Source organism: Pleurodeles waltl, chromosome 11 (genome assembly GCF_031143425.1).
Source record: "Pleurodeles waltl isolate 20211129_DDA chromosome 11, aPleWal1.hap1.20221129, whole genome shotgun sequence".
NCBI lineage: Eukaryota > Metazoa > Chordata > Amphibia > Caudata > Salamandridae > Pleurodeles > Pleurodeles waltl.
Window position 1 is genome coordinate 41,524,442 of NC_090450.1, and position 15,860 is coordinate 41,540,301.

At 40.2% G+C, this 15,860-nt stretch overlaps 1 protein-coding gene across 1 annotated transcript in view; it reads left to right on the forward strand.

Moving 5' to 3' along the window:
• Nucleotides 1-15,860, forward strand: part of LOC138265367 (dehydrogenase/reductase SDR family member 4-like) — a 126,076-nt gene that overhangs the window by 53,467 nt on the left and 56,749 nt on the right. The window contains exon 4 of the mRNA XM_069213011.1: nt 15,306-15,407. Within this exon, the coding sequence (XP_069069112.1) occupies nt 15,306-15,407 (102 nt within the window). The remainder of the gene's footprint in view (nt 1-15,305; nt 15,408-15,860) is intronic.

Sequence of the window (15,860 nt, forward strand, 5' to 3'; positions counted from 1 at the left end):
ACTGTTGTTGACTTTCAGTGCTTTATATAACATTAGTCCAAGTTACTTGTGTCGTAGAGTCCATTTCTACATCCCGGCATTGAAATCTCCGATCCACAAAGCAGGCTTTAGCTGGTGTACAGGGAGCAAATAGAGTAAGGACTGGTTGGTGCTCTTTTTCCTTCTTTGGCCCTGTTGAATGGAATAAACTCCACTCTGCATTTGAGGCAGGAGAGCTCTGAGCATATTTAAAAAAAATGCTAAAAACATGGCTTTTCACCCTATAATAGTTGCTTAGACAAGTGACCAGACACCTCTAGGACCATCTGTGCTCTCTGTAAATTCTGCTTATTATCATCATAACCAGTGGAGTGGTATACAGTGAAGCGGTGTAGACTGGAGTAGTGTATTGTGGGGTGGGGTAGACTGTAGTAGCATACTGTGGAGTGGCATACAGTGGAGTGGGGTGGGGCGTAATACCATACAGTAGAGGGGCAAAGATTGAAGTTGCGTACAGTGTAATAGCATGAAGTAAGGTGGCGTATAGTGGAATAGCGTAGAGTGGAGTACAGGGTAGTAGCATAGAGATGAAGCGTGTAGAGTAGAATAGCATACAGTGGATTAGCACACAGTACAATAACGTAGAGTGGAGTGGCATACAGCGGAGTGGTGTAGACTGGAGTGCTGTGCAGTGGAGTCGGGTAGAGTGCAGTAGCATATAGCGGAGTGGCAAAGAGTAGAGTGGCTTCCAATGAACTAGCATACAATGGAGTGACAAAGAGTGGAGTGACATACACTGGTGTGGCGTAGAGTGAAGTGGTGTATAGTAGAGTGGCATAGACTAGAATACCATATAGTGGAGTACTGTACAGTACTGTGGCGTACAGTGAAATGGTGTAAATTGGAGTGGCATACACCAAAGTTGGGTAGAGTGTAATAGCATTCAGTGGGGTGGTGTCTAGGGGAGTGTGGAGTGTGGTCTAGTGGGATGCCATACATTAGAGTGGCATAGAGTGGAGTAGCATAGAGTGGAGTGGCATACAGTGGAATGGCAATAAGTGAAATAATATATATTGGAGTAGTGTATAGCTGGGTGGCATACAGGGGAGTGACGTACACTGAAGACGTATAGATTGAAGTTGCATGCAGTGTAACAGCATAGAGGGGGCTCGCCCAGAGTGGAGTTGTATGCAGCTGTAAAAGTGTAATAGCATAGAGTAGAGTGTTGTACAGAGGAGTGGTGTATAGTGTAATAGTGTATAGTGGAGTAGCGTACAGAGAAGTGGCATGTAATGAAGTAGTGTAGACTGGAGTGGCGTACAGTGGTGTGGGGTACAGTCTAATAACATACAGTGGAGTGGTGTGCATTGGAGTGGCGTGCATTGGAGCGGCATCCATTCAAATAGCGTAGAATGAAGTGACGTAGAGTGGAGAGCCATACACTGGTGCATTGCGTACAGTGAAATATAATAGAGTGTAGTGGCATAAAGAGGAATCTTGTACAGTGGAGAGGGCTAGAGTGGAGTGGTGTGGAGTGGAATAGCTTGTAGTGGAGGGGCTACAGTGGATTGTCATAAAGCATGTATGTGCACTTTAGCAGCAATGTAGATTCTGGAGTGTAGTGTAACACAAAACTGTGAATTGCGCTGCCTTGCATTTCTCCTTATTTAACAATCAACTCAGGACCACTCGTGGTGGCCTTGCATTGCTTTGCAAATTTGACTTACATATTGAGTTGCCCATGCAACACCATGCCTGAGGCAAGAGTGCCGCAATCTAATAATACAGCTAGGCCTTAGGTATAACTTTGGCCATGGTATTCAGAATAACTTTGAGGTATCCTGTGGTACATGGCGATGACAATCCAGTATATATTTGGCTAACATCTGTTTTTAGAGAATGAAAAGGCATCTACATTGTTTTCACTACACTTTGGCTGTGTTCAGTGTAAGGGTATTAGATATAGGTAAGTAGTAGGTCCCTATCTATTACCACTTTACTAAAGCAGTATATTTTTAAATAGGTTTATCGCCATGTACCTCGGTAATTTCACAATAGTTTGTGAAATTCTACAAAAGTAGGGTGGTGTCAGATTTCGCTTAGATTAAGGGGCTTATTATGACGGAAAAGCCCATTCGCCGAAGTCCTGATGGGTAGGTTGCCCTAGTGTGGCAGCCTCCCTGCTGGGCACATTACGAGTTTCCTGCTGGGTCAGCAGGCAGGAGAACAGTTCCCGCCCGCTGGACCAGTGGGAAGCGACCTACAGCATTGTCTCCAGCTCATAAAAGAGCCGGCGGCAATGCAGTAGTGCATAGGGTGCACCAGCACACATCACAATGTTCACTGTCTTCAAAGCAGACAGTGAACATTGTGACTGGGCTGGCCAGGGGAGCCTCAGCACTGCCCATGCCAAGTGCATGGGCAGTGCAGGGCCCCCCGGGCCCCCTGCACCCCGTCTCTGCCAGCCTTTCCATGGAGGGTTACCTCAATGAAATCGCTGGCGGTGAAGGGGGTCGTAATCCCCAGGGCAGCACTGCTTGTAGCGCTGCCCTGGCAGATCAGGACTGGCAGCACAGCCAGACCGTCATGTAGACGAAAACTGTCAGTGCTAGCAGTCTAACTGCGATGGCACCTCCGTGGTAGTAATGTGGCGTGCGCAGTGCCGCATTGGCGGTGCGACTGCCACCGAATCCCTGGCAGTCAATTGACCACCAGGGTCATAATGAGGTCCTAAGTGCCTTGAAACTTAAAAAATACGGCAGTACCCAAAAAGCATCAACTCAGCACCATAATGTATACTCCTGTTAAATTCCATGTAAATCCCTTCAGCCGTTCTCGCACTACATTAATGTAATAGCCCATGGAAAATGCATTTATGGAAAAATGACTTTTGGTACATCCTTTTATCTTTGTACCGTCTTTACAACTCACCACAAACACTTACCTTATCCCAAAATGTAGAAAAAGACATAGGTCTTGAAACTTTTGTGGTGATTCGTCAAACAGTTGGAAAGTTATGAGGGAGCCAATATCAGATCTTTAGGAATACTAACTAGAACTACAGAGTGTCAATCAGATTTAACGTGAGTCATGTTTTTTTATCTATTGTATTTGTTATGTATTTGTTCATTGGTTTATATAAGCATGTGACCACAAATGTGTCTATTAATTCTTCGTGTAGCTATTAGGGACTTTGCACATGCAGGCCACTTAATTTTTTGGGCTTCCGTGCTACCTTTATTAGGTTTGTGTGACATATGAAGCCCAAAGTGAATGAAAGCCATCATTTTTGTTATAAAAAAATAATATTATTATGTTTTTCCTAATAGCCAATAATTATGTTCTCCATATACTAGTTTGTGTAGATCATTGCTTTGTCACATATCCATTTTGTTGCACAGTAGTAAATAAGGAAGATGGTTTTAATTTGTCATGCTTGGTACAGTTTTATTTTGTGAGCCAGAGAGCATACAAAGAAAACCTATGTAGATTAAGATGTATTCCATTTGTTACGTATTTGTTTACAAGTTACCATTAGCTTGTGACCATAAATGGGTCTTTCAGTTGGTCATGCAGTAAATCTGAAACTTTACATCTGCAGTCTATTTTATTCTATTGGCTTCCTTGTTACTTTTAGTAGGTTTGTGCCTCATACGAAGGCCAAAGCGAATGAAATACAATTATTATTGTTGTAAGAACTGTGATTATTATTTTGTTTCTGGGGGTCAATTATCATGTCTTCCAAATAGTTTGTGTGCCTCCATGGTAGAGCAGTTATTCATTTTGTTGCACAGGTTTGTATAAGAAAGATTGTTTTTGTTTGGCTTGTAGAGCCAATTTTATTTTGTGAATCAAAGAACACGCAAAGCAAACATATGTAGATTAAGATGCAGTCAATTATTTATGTATTTGTTTATAGGTTTTCATTAGCAGGGACCACCAATGGGTCTTTCAGTTTTTCATGTAGTAAATCTGAAATTTTATATATGCAGTCTGGTTTATTTTGTGGGCTTCCTTGCTCTTTTAGTAGGATTGTGCTACATGTGAAGGCCAAAGTGAATGAAAGATTACTGTTCTAAAAATTGAGATTACTTTTTTCCTAGTGGCCAATTCTAATGTCCTCCAAGTAGTAGTTTGTATGGCACACTGCTAGGTGAATGTTTCATTGTGTTGCACAGGGATGCATAAGAAAGATGGTTATTGTTTGTTTTTTAGGGCCAGTTTTATTTTGTGAGATAGAGATCATGCATAGAAAAATTATGATGATTAATATGTACTCTATTCGGTATGTATTTGCTTATAGGTATCCATTAGCAAGTGACCATAATTAGGTCTTTCAATGGTCATGCAGTAAATCTGAAACTTTACATATGCAAGCCTCTTTATTTTTTGGGCTTTCTTGCCACATTTAGTAGTATTGTGCTACAAGATATCACAAGGTTGTTTGCCTTATAAATTCATAATCAATTCATAACATAATTTGTAATAGCAAAGGGAATGGCCTTCATAGTCTAACGTACATTGCTGTGAAATTTCATTGCAATCTGTTCAGCCATTTGGCCACTATGTGAAATACAAAAGTCATTATAAATGCATTTAATTTGAAGTGTGTTTTTTTTTCTTTGCACCACTTTAACAAATTCTGTGGGACTTTCGATCATCTGACAGTGTAACTGGTGCAACAGGTCATCAAAGTTTCACAGAGATATGTAAAACGAGTGTAACATTATTAAAGGACAAAAATCCAAAACATCCTTACCTCTGGACACCCTAACTATAACTACAGACTGGCTACCAGTACTTTTAAATCTATCTATCTATCTATCTATCTATCTATCTATCTATCTATCTATCTATCTATCTATCTATCTATCTATCTATCTATCTTTATATATAGAGAGAGAAAGAGTGAGAGGTTCATTTTTTCCACATTGCAAAAGTTTAACCCCTTGCATCCTGGTTTTTGTAATCTTTTGGTAAAATACATGCTCATGAAAAAAGGCCACTGTGTATCCCAGTGTTGCTTAACCTTTTGACTACTGTGGACTACACTTAATCATTATTAGATCCACTTAATCATTATTAGAATCCAGGTACTCCCACTGATTGATTAATGGGAACTGGGAAACCCATTGGATCATTAATGGAGGCTGGGGATCCCAGCCTAAGCAATATAGAGGATTGAAAACATTAAACGATAAACAATTGATGAAATATTTTATTTAATTCAGACACAAATATAGAAATCTTGAGTTTAATTTTCATGGGAAGGTTGGAGCAGTTATGAATAGAATTAGGGCAGCTTACTATATTTTGTTTGATGCACTTGCACTGTCCCACTAATCAGTGAGGATACCAACTTAATTTTTAGTCTCCAATTTCAAACTTCTTCACTTTTAACAGAACGTTTTGAAATGTTCAGTCTTTAATTTAATGTGTTTGTATACATTTTATTAATCTGTTAATATCATGTAATTTTCTAATCAGTTGTGCACCACCCCCCACCTCCCTTAGTAGGCTTTGAGAAACCTCATGGGTCCCCAGAACACAGGTGTATCAATCTGTCATACAAAGCCATTGTATTTTTCATTGCACTTGGACATGTGTTATATCAGTTTATGTCAAGAGGACATTTGTCTTTTCGCCTCATATTTTAATCATTCCTCAAGGATAATTTGGACCCCGCTGCTGCTAGCTCCAATGGCCCTTTTTATAAGTCAAGCAATCGTGTGCATTGTATTCCTGAGAGAAAAGGCTCTGATCAAATGGTTTAGTGTTTGAGAACTGTGGAAGAACTGAGTTTGAGCAAATGCTTGCTCTAGGGCACCAGTGGCAATGATGTTCAGGGACCAAGATGCTTTATATTTGCCCACGGGCACCAGACCTCTCGTTTTCCATTTGCATTCCTGAGTATGCGGTACTGTTCAGAATGAAAAAAAACTATTAAGCTGGGATGGTGGATGCTGACAGTGGAAAAGAGACTAAAGGGCATCTTAGCGCCAACATAGCATCATTTTTTTTACGCTAAGGTGGCGCTAAAGTGGCTATTTCCCTGCGCAATATTTACAAAGTGCTGCAATACATGCATTGCACCGCTTTGTAAATCCTTGCACCTCATTATGCCTGCACCAGGCATAATGTATACAAGGGGGCGTTCCGGCGCTAGGAGGCCCACAAACGTGGTGCAGTGAAATTTAACAGATTTCAGTGCACCATTTTTGGCATCATTTTTAATGCCTGCACAGAGCAGGTATTTAAATGACGCTCCCATAGAAATCTATGGGCCTCCTTGCATTAGCGTTAACATTTTTGACTCTAGTGTAGCAAAGTGCCACAATAGTGTAAAAAATGTTAATGCTATTTTGCTAACTACCTCCATGGTGCGCTGTATTATAAATGCAGCGCAACCATGGAGTTTTTAGGTGCCGGTAGGGTGGTTCAGAAAGAGTGAGCATCAACTCTGATGCACCACTTTTTCTTAAGTATGGGCCTAAGATCCAAAAGTGAAAAGCTACTATTGTGGAGTAACTGTAGCCTCCGACATTGCGGCATTGCAGACTGTGTGTAATCACTCTTTTTCTTTTACCGTGCAACGATGCACTGTATTGCTGAAGTCTTATTCTATAAAAATGTTACAGCCCTAAATACATTCCGCCAAAGCCCAGAGTTGGCCACAATTTATGGACATCTCCATAATTTGTGGGCTAGCATTAGTGGTCGAGTTATGGGCTGTTATTGGAACTGGGCCACATCAGAGGTGGAAGTGGCTTACACAGGTGATGGAAGTGGCCTACACCAGTGATGGAAGAGCCTTCCCAGTAGAAGATGTGGAAGAAGCCAGTGGTGGATTTAAGTCTCCCAAGTAGTGGCAGTGGTCTCCTAACAAACAATTTAAGCACCAGAACATTTATTTTTGCAGTTTTATGCACTGAACATACACACTGATTGATATCTGGTGTGAGTTTAAAGTATCTTTTCTTAAAATGCATATTTCATCATTGTTTCTAGCAACAGATCTTTACAGATCGCACATTGTTATTAGAAATCTAGGTGCTTCTTTCTGAAATGTCAGGTCACACAAGGTTGTTGTTAAATAACAAGACATTGCATTTCACAAAACATTATAATATATATTCCTACAGCGCTTGCCTTTGTTTCTTTTGCTGTCAGGCAAAACATTTCTATCTTGATTTCCTTGTATTAAAGTAGATGTATTTTGGGATGGAACTCTGTTCCAAAGTCACAACAGTTATCCCTTTCTGCATATTATTTAAAAATTAAAGGAGTACAACCATGAATAGGCCCTTATTACGAACACCGCCCGCCAAGGTTGCGGCGGAGGTTGGCCTGCGGCCAATGTGGTGGTCCTACCTCCACATTACTACCGCGGCGGTAGCGCCATTGTCGGACCACCAGCACCGCCAATTTTCGTTAACATGACGGTGTGGCTGTGCTGGCGGTCCTAATCCGCCAGGGCTTGGGAGTACGACTCTCTTCTCAGCCAGCGGTTTCATGGCAGTACTACTGCTATGAAATGGCTGGCGGAAACGGGGTGCTGGGGACCCCTGCACTGCCCATGCACTTGGCATGATCAGTGCAGGGCCCCTCTGGCAAGCCCCGTCTCAATGCTAGTGAACGTTGCGGCAGGTGCACCCTGCGCCTCCAGACAATGCTGTAGGCCGTTTTTTCGCTGGGTCTGAAACCTTCTCACTGACCCTAAATTTAGCTTTTGATTTAGTCTCTTTTTTAGTTGTTCAAAATTCTTCAAAGGGCAAGGCGCAATGCTATAGCTGGCAAAATCTCCACAAGGTTGCCTTCTAATAAACCTGAAAAAGCTTACAGTAGGACAACATTACAAACCTTTGCTTTGAAGTCCATTAAGAGTTTTGGCACCTGGTACTGGTCCTTTGGAGACCCCCAAAAAGTTCTACCTTTCTAAATATGTTGGTGGAATTTGTAATAATATCTGCCAGAATTCCAGTGAAGCTTCACTGGGACCATTTCAACAATCACAAATCACTGAGTCACAATAGGACCCAGTGCATTTCACTCTCAAATGGCCAGCTGGATGTTTTACACAGAAGGAACCTTTTTTTCTGATGCTAACGCTTGTAGGTCAGCCATCTGACACTTGTAGAATACTTTTGATCACTGATTACTAGTAGGGAGTAAGTTGCACCTTACACTTCACCAGAATCTGATCTATAGAGAGAACATACTTCTATGATTCTGGCTCAACTATGCAGAAGAGCCAGCACCTTTTTAGTCTTCCCATACAGAAATTCTAACTGCATGGACCATAGGAAAAGGGAAATCAGCAGTTCTCTATTGGTACAGACTGAATAGTTTCCAGACATATCTGTCCTCTCCACTTTCAAAGAGGATGGGACCTGGCTGTTCCCGAAGCCCCTTGGTGATGAATTAGACACGCACAAATCAGATGCCCAGGTCAACCACATTACATACACAGCCCTTGTTTCCTGTTTTTATTCAGATTCTGATGGTGATGCACAAGCAAGCCCTATTTGCATTGGTTCTGCACTTGACATCAAAGATGGCTCTGGAGAAGAAGCCTCACTTCTTATGACAGGTGCTAGGGAATTTCCATGCGATTGTTGAATTTGGGCTCTATGTTTTTCGACTGATGTTCTCCTAGGTGGTGTTAAAATGGACAAAGATTGATCCAGTAGACATTGACTCTGCATGGGCTGAATGTACTAGCTCATCCTTTATCCCTTCTCGAAGAACTTGGCAAAAAAGGGATGATGAGGGTTTGTTCTACCCATGATGTTTCTGCGTTCAACTGGCGAAAGTGAGTGATGTATGTCAGTACATCTTGATTGCCTGCCTGAATCTCACAGAGAACTTCGGCTGAGCTCTCTATATATATGGTCTCTCAAACATGCACTTGAAGACCAGAGGGGAATGCCGGATAATTGAAAAGACTTAGATCACCTCCCAGGCAAGCCTTGCACCAGGCAGAGCAGTGTTGAGGTATCATGCTATGGTTTGATGTGAAGTAAATTGAGTTGGATGAAAGACAAAAAAACACTTTCAATGAGGCAAACACTCCTTTAACATATTTAGGTCACTGGAAAAACAAGGAATTTCAGGAGAAATGGTTAGAACATCAGATGATCTTGCAGTTAGTGCTTGGCGAAGTACCAGGTTCTCAATCCATAGCTTGCTTCAGGTGTGCTTGTGCTGCATGCGTTAGGTCTTCTTAAGGATCCCTATTATCCCGGCCTGTAATGGAACTGGGTTTTGCAGTCTGTCAGATTCATCAGGACTCTCAGGTGGAGAACTTCTTGTCGCTGGCTTAGAAGGGCGTGGAGATTTTTGAGCCCAAGTCTTGACCATCTTGGTCTGCCTGAGGTAAGGTCTATCCCTTCCGGTATCCACAATGCTGGTGACACTTTTTAGCATCTACGCAGGTAGTGCCTCCAGAAGGAACCCTGAGGAGGAAAAACCTGGAAGGGAAATGAGAAAAAAAGAAATCATTTTTCTTATATACCCATAGAACAGGAAATTGCATCAGAAAGGATGCATCTCTCATAGATTGGGAAGGCAATTCAAGAAGGAACAAGTGAGCCGCCATTAAGGACCGGAATTTAGAAAACTTCTTTCCTGGAATTCTGAGAAGGTGAACTATAATAACTTCCAAAACAGCCCCTAGGGAAAAAGTTGAAGACTTCACCAGCAGGCCAACAGCAATGAATATGTATCCCAGACTGTCTTTGGTGGCTTGCCAGCACAGCCATTACCACCCAAATAAGGCAGCAGCAAATCCCACTGCATATATCATGACTAAAGGGAAGTTGTCAGAGAGGCAGTGCGGCCCGCAGCATAACATAAATATTTTAGTTAGATAATATTCTGGTAACCTGCACAAAGAGTGCCATGAGAGTGCCATGCTCTGAGGCCTTTCAAAATGCTAGAAAACTTGTTCCAGGTTTCTGAGCTTCTAACCTCCACACAGGGCCTTTGTAAATGAAATAACATGCTGACCCTGCCAAATCACCTCTGACAAGTTCTAAAAAAAGGTTCTTCCCATCTATGAGCAGAGACAGAATGGTGGAAAGAGATTAGAGTTCAAGAGTTCTTCACACTAGGCCATTTTTAATGTAAACAAGTAATTACTGCCAGGCCTCAGCTTGGTCTTTTGACACAGCTGTGATCTTGTTCACTCCCAGCTCTAACATTTCAGCATAAGTTTCCAGGCATTCCTCCTCCCAGTTTTCCTGCTTCGAGAGCCAGATATCTTGGCATAGAGGGGATTCACAATCCATCAAATGACTAATTATTGTCAGGAGAGAATCTTGACAGAAGTATTTTATTGCTAGGGCTTCTGATTTTTATGATATGCATTTATTTAACATTTTCATCTGTATTTTTCCATGTTTACTTTTTTGTAATTTTGTCTGTATTTATCCATTATTTATTTTGGATTTTGTAAAACTAGAATATACATTTATTTAATTTAACCAATCAAAGTGCACCCATATTTGCATGTCTGTCAGGTTTCATTGATATGAACACACACAGATGATAAATCAGTGCACTTATATGGAAAACTGGGAAATTTTAGTATCAACTTTGTGCACATCTATTGCTGGTTAAGACTTATTGCAAAATGTCCTTTCTTTTTTAAAATCTTTTTCTGATATTTCACATAGCTATTGCTCGGCATTCATGACTGACAACCTTTGGAATTTGAAACCACCTAATTTCTGTTTTTATCCAGATTTAAAAATACATATCAATAATCCTTTAGGTAAGGCCCTAGTAGCCACCACTGTGTCAGGGCCAGTATGTCAATACAAAATGCAAATACACAGGGGGGGGGGACAAATATATATTGATAATTATCTCAAATCAAAGAATCAATCAGTCATTGGACCACATTTATTGTCTTTACCATTCAATTTTTTTTTTGTCTCTCTTTTCTGGCTCCCACCAATTATAAAAAACCATTGCAAACCTCTAACCACATGACAAAAGCATTAATGCAACAATTAACCATACATAAATATACATAAATATTCAAAACACAAAATAAATATGGACAGGAAAATTAATTGTTTTCTGTCTGTATGTTTCTGTAAAAATCAGTAACAATGGAAAACAGTACCTCTTACTTACTGCTTAGGGCTCTAGGAATCACAAAGTTGTTTTTTATAAAGCCACCTTTCTACTACATTTGGAAAAAATCGACCTTTATCACTGAACCAATTATTACAAATAATTGTAATAACTTTTAGATTAATTTAATAGCATTTTCTTAGCCGTATTTGTGAAAAGGTGACTTTTAATTACAAATGACCTTTACATTAGAAAATGCAACACTTACCTACATATTAAAAGCAACATTTTATAGCTACTTACTTTTGAGAGGTACTGTTATTATTTAGCATGTTACACTTTAATACACTAAGTACACAATTTGTGGGCTTAAAGTCATATTTAGGGTATTTATAAGGGGAGTTGCATCGCTCTTGCACCACACAACATGGTGCACGCGTGACGCAAGCCGAAAATAAGATTTATGAATCCACACAAGACCACCTTGTGCGGCCCTGTGTGGCTACATAGATTTGGAATATAGCAAAGCAGCACAAATCTTTGTGTTACGTTACTTTGCCATTGATACAGCTGAACCTTCACATAGAAAAAAATGAAGGCAGGAACATAAAATAAAAACCCGATAGGGAATAATGTTATATTCATTTTCATTTTTTAAGATAGTTAAAAATATAAATAAATTTAAGTTGATGATAAGAAAATTATGTAAAAATAATATCTATTTAGGATTTAATTGTAAATTAGTTTAACAATATTTTTTAGTATTACATTTAAATTATTTTATTGAATTTTAATAAAAATATAAATTGAAGTAACATAATATTTTATTAAGATGTAGTTATATTCTTTTTAACTAACTCTATGCATGACTTTTAATAATTACTAGTGCATAGTAAAATTGATTTTACTTTAATAAGTAACCTATTTTTTAAGATAAAAATCAGCAAAATAATTTTAATTTAATTTACTATAATTAAATTACTAGAGTTTTAATACAAGTTAATAGTGCTGTAGCATTGTTTTCTTTTCAAATACATATATAAAATTAATTTACAAGAATACTTAACATAAAAATGTTTTGTCTACTACATTTTTTCCAAGTTAAATAAACTCTTAAAAAGTTTTACTACACTTGACCATTCAGAGTGGATGGTATTCTTTGCCACATGGATGCAGAGATCTCTCTACGGTAAAGAATAGGAAATATTGAAAATGTTTAGTGAAATTGGTAAATGTTTGTAAAAATCTTTAATAATAAATATGTATTATTTTTAAAAGTGATTCTTAACATTAAATTATATTTATTTATATTTTTAACTAAATTATTTTATATGGGAGGATGCTGCAGTATCAGTGGCTTGCCAAGTGTACTATTGGACTGTTGTTGCTATGTTTCTTTTTGACAGTAGTAGCTCACACTTGTCAATTTGACTCCACCCTCTTTCTGAGTGGGTGAGCATGTGTACGTCTCCACTATTGACTACGTTTACACTTATATTCTGTAAATAGCCCAAAGTTTGTAAAGTTATTCAGAAGTATGAGAGTAAATTATGCGTGCAAATTACTCACAAGTGTGAATTACATTTATGAATTGTCCCCAGAGTATTTTAAGCAACAGAGGAGATGAAAAGAAAACTTCCTATACGCAAGGCAAGAGCAGAGGCAGGAGAGATTGGAGTAGTGTTCAAAGCAATGGCTGGGCGTGAAGGACTGAAGGAAGGGAGTACTCAGGGAGTAGAGAATTGAAGGAGGCAGGGAATGGGGCTGAACACAAGGGAAGCCAACACTCATTACAAATAGTGAAAGAGAATAAGCAAATACATGCACTCTAAATGAATGAGCTGTGAATGCCAAAAAATAAAAGGCTTCTCTCGAAGTATGTTATGCAGGCTGCCGCAATCCCTACAGAGTGGGTGTGTCCCAGACATTCAGAGAGCCCTCAGCACTTTAGGGGTCCATGATTCAGGCCAAGATAAATGACTATGCATGAGATAAGAGACACTCAAAGGCCCCTCAGCACATTTAGCAAGGAAGGCCCTTCATCTCAAATTATGCCATTGGTTCTTTCAATTATGCATGAGAAGGATACAACTCATTCTAATCAAAATATTGTGAGATCAAAATGCTCCTTGGTAGGATGATCACAAGTCTAGGGAAAAAGTCATTGAATTAAGATGAGATAACTAAGACAGACACCAAGGCCATCCAACCCTGATTGACTGACTGACCCAAAGCCAACTCTATATTGGCTCAGTAAGTCTTGTCATTAGACACCATGCCCTAAAAGCAAACAGACAATTCCTGTCTACAGTTATCCCTGTAGCAATGCTATGGTGTGTGAATAAATGGAATTTCTCAAGTTTTTTCTATTACTGTTGCAACTCACCAGGGATATTCTGGGAAATCTTTTGAATTATTCATATTCTACCAAATACACTCATTTGAGAAAGTACTCTTATTGGTGCAGATTAGAAACAGTTTTAAGGATCATTCCCATTCTCTTTGATAGTGAATCAGTCCTCATCATAATGCTAGTCACACTACTACAAAAATATTACATCACAATGCAGTAACAACCCACTTCTCTCAGACCCCTTTGCCCCCTTCCATTCACCCGTTGACTATATCTTTGACCTTGCCCCTTCACAGTGCATAGCTGTACAAATGTCACATGCACAAGTACATAAAGGGCAGTTGCAGGGCCTCATTCTTAAATCAATCTGTTTAGCTAATAGTTCCAGCTGTGGAGAGTGTTAAAAGGCATTATAGGAATATCAAACCTTTGGGAATAATATTATGGAGCAATTGAAATAAATTATCACTGCTGTGTTCTGTCAGACAGTCAGGAGTACTCAGGAGTAAACGCTCAATTCTTACTAATTATTCACTTAGGGTGTGTGCTTCAAAGAGATGATAATTTGATCCTACCTATTACTTTTGAAAATTAAAATTAGGAGGCATCATTCATTCTAAGGTGAAGGCCATCTTTAAACACAAAGGGCCTCATTACGAGGATGGCGGTCTTAAGACCGCCAGCCTCGCGATGGCGGTCAGAGCGCTGCAGAGAGGGCGGTCGGACTGCCCCATTCTGACCATAGCAGAGGTGCCACGGTCCAACCGCCAACACCATCAGGCTGCAGCCAGCCTGCAGCCTGGCAGTCCTGGCAGTTGTAATCCACCAGGGCAGCACTGCAAGCAGCGCTGCCTGGGGATTACGAGTCACCATCCGCCAGCCTTTCCATGGCGGTAAACACTGCCATGGAAAGGCTGGTGAAATGGGGGGTGTCGGGGGGCCCTGGGGGCCACTGCAGTGCCCATGCACTTGGCATGGGCAGTGTAGGGTCCCCCATGCACAGCCCCATCGTGTATTTCACTACCCAAATTATGGGCAGTGAAATATATGACAGGTGCTCTGGCACCCAACGCATCACAACATTGCCGCTGGCTTAACTATGAGCAGGCGTTAATGTTGTGGTAAATGTTCTGCTGGGCCAGCGGGTGAAAATTCTGTTTTCACCCGCCGGCCTAGCAGAACACTCCTAATATGGACGGCAAAGTACTGGTGGTCTTTTGCCTGCAGCAGCTTCGGCGGTCAACTGTAAGGACCGCCGAAGTCATAATGAGGCCCAAAGTGTCTTTCTTATTTTCCCTTGTTCATGTGTCTCTAAATTACACCTTTTGATACACAATGGCTGCTTCAGGGGTAAAGGTCCACAGTGAAATTGGCCCCTTGCCATACCAAAATGTTCGGCATTATTTAGGGCCTCCTGAATTCACATAATTAGCAAATGCCTTGTTTATGATGATCTTTTAGTCTGCAGATGTATTTTGCATTCACTTTTCACAATGACAATTCAACTGAATATCAGGAAGTCTGTGTTCTCAAACTGCTGTTCTATCCCACATTTTGATAACAGTTCAAAAAATTTAATTTATATCATTATATGTGTGCCTTATTAACCAGGGATTTTTTAAAACATGGTGTAGATCAGAGGGTCCGTTGTAGGTCCTAATTTTTAGCCTAATCACTAACACATCAGGGTGCACATTTGCAAATGTATCTCATATGAATAGCCTAAAAAATTAAAATAGTTCTTCCCTTCATGGACCCATGTTGCAGACCCTGTTTTTAGGGACTATGAAACATTTTCTGTAGTCTAGGCCTACATATCAAATGCAAGAACATACAATCACATTGTTACTGTTTCATGGGTCTCTAATCTGCTGAATTTACTTTGGATAAGGCTATGGAAGAACATGGGAGAATTGACTATCTGTTCTCGAATGCAGCAACAGGGGTCAACGCCAAGTGCATCTTTGACACCACAGAAGAGGAGTGGACTGAGGTAAGAGGACTGCATGGTTCTGAAAAGATCCTCTATTAGACAGTCTCACTTTTGTTTGATTTGCTGTCTGCAGTTGAGCCAACTTTCCAGTCTTTCAAACACCTGCAAGTTCTTCCTGGGCTAATGCTTGTGTGATTGATTTTGGGCAGAATTATTGTGAGAATGACATGAATGACCATCAGTTCAGGTCATATGCACCTCTGCCAGTTAAATACACAAGAAGATGATAGCATTGCTTCCAATGCAGTTGTAGGTGGTGATAAAGTCTGTGGGGGTTGGTGTAGTGGCAATAACCAAAACTAAAACCATTACCTACAACAGTAATCTATGTCATAATTCATAGTAACCTATATCAAACTTCTAAACAATCTCCTGTTGGGCACTGAAGACATGAGGCTGCCTGCCAAATTCTTGCAGAAGCTTATCCCTGGAATAAGTCTAGCATCCCAAGGA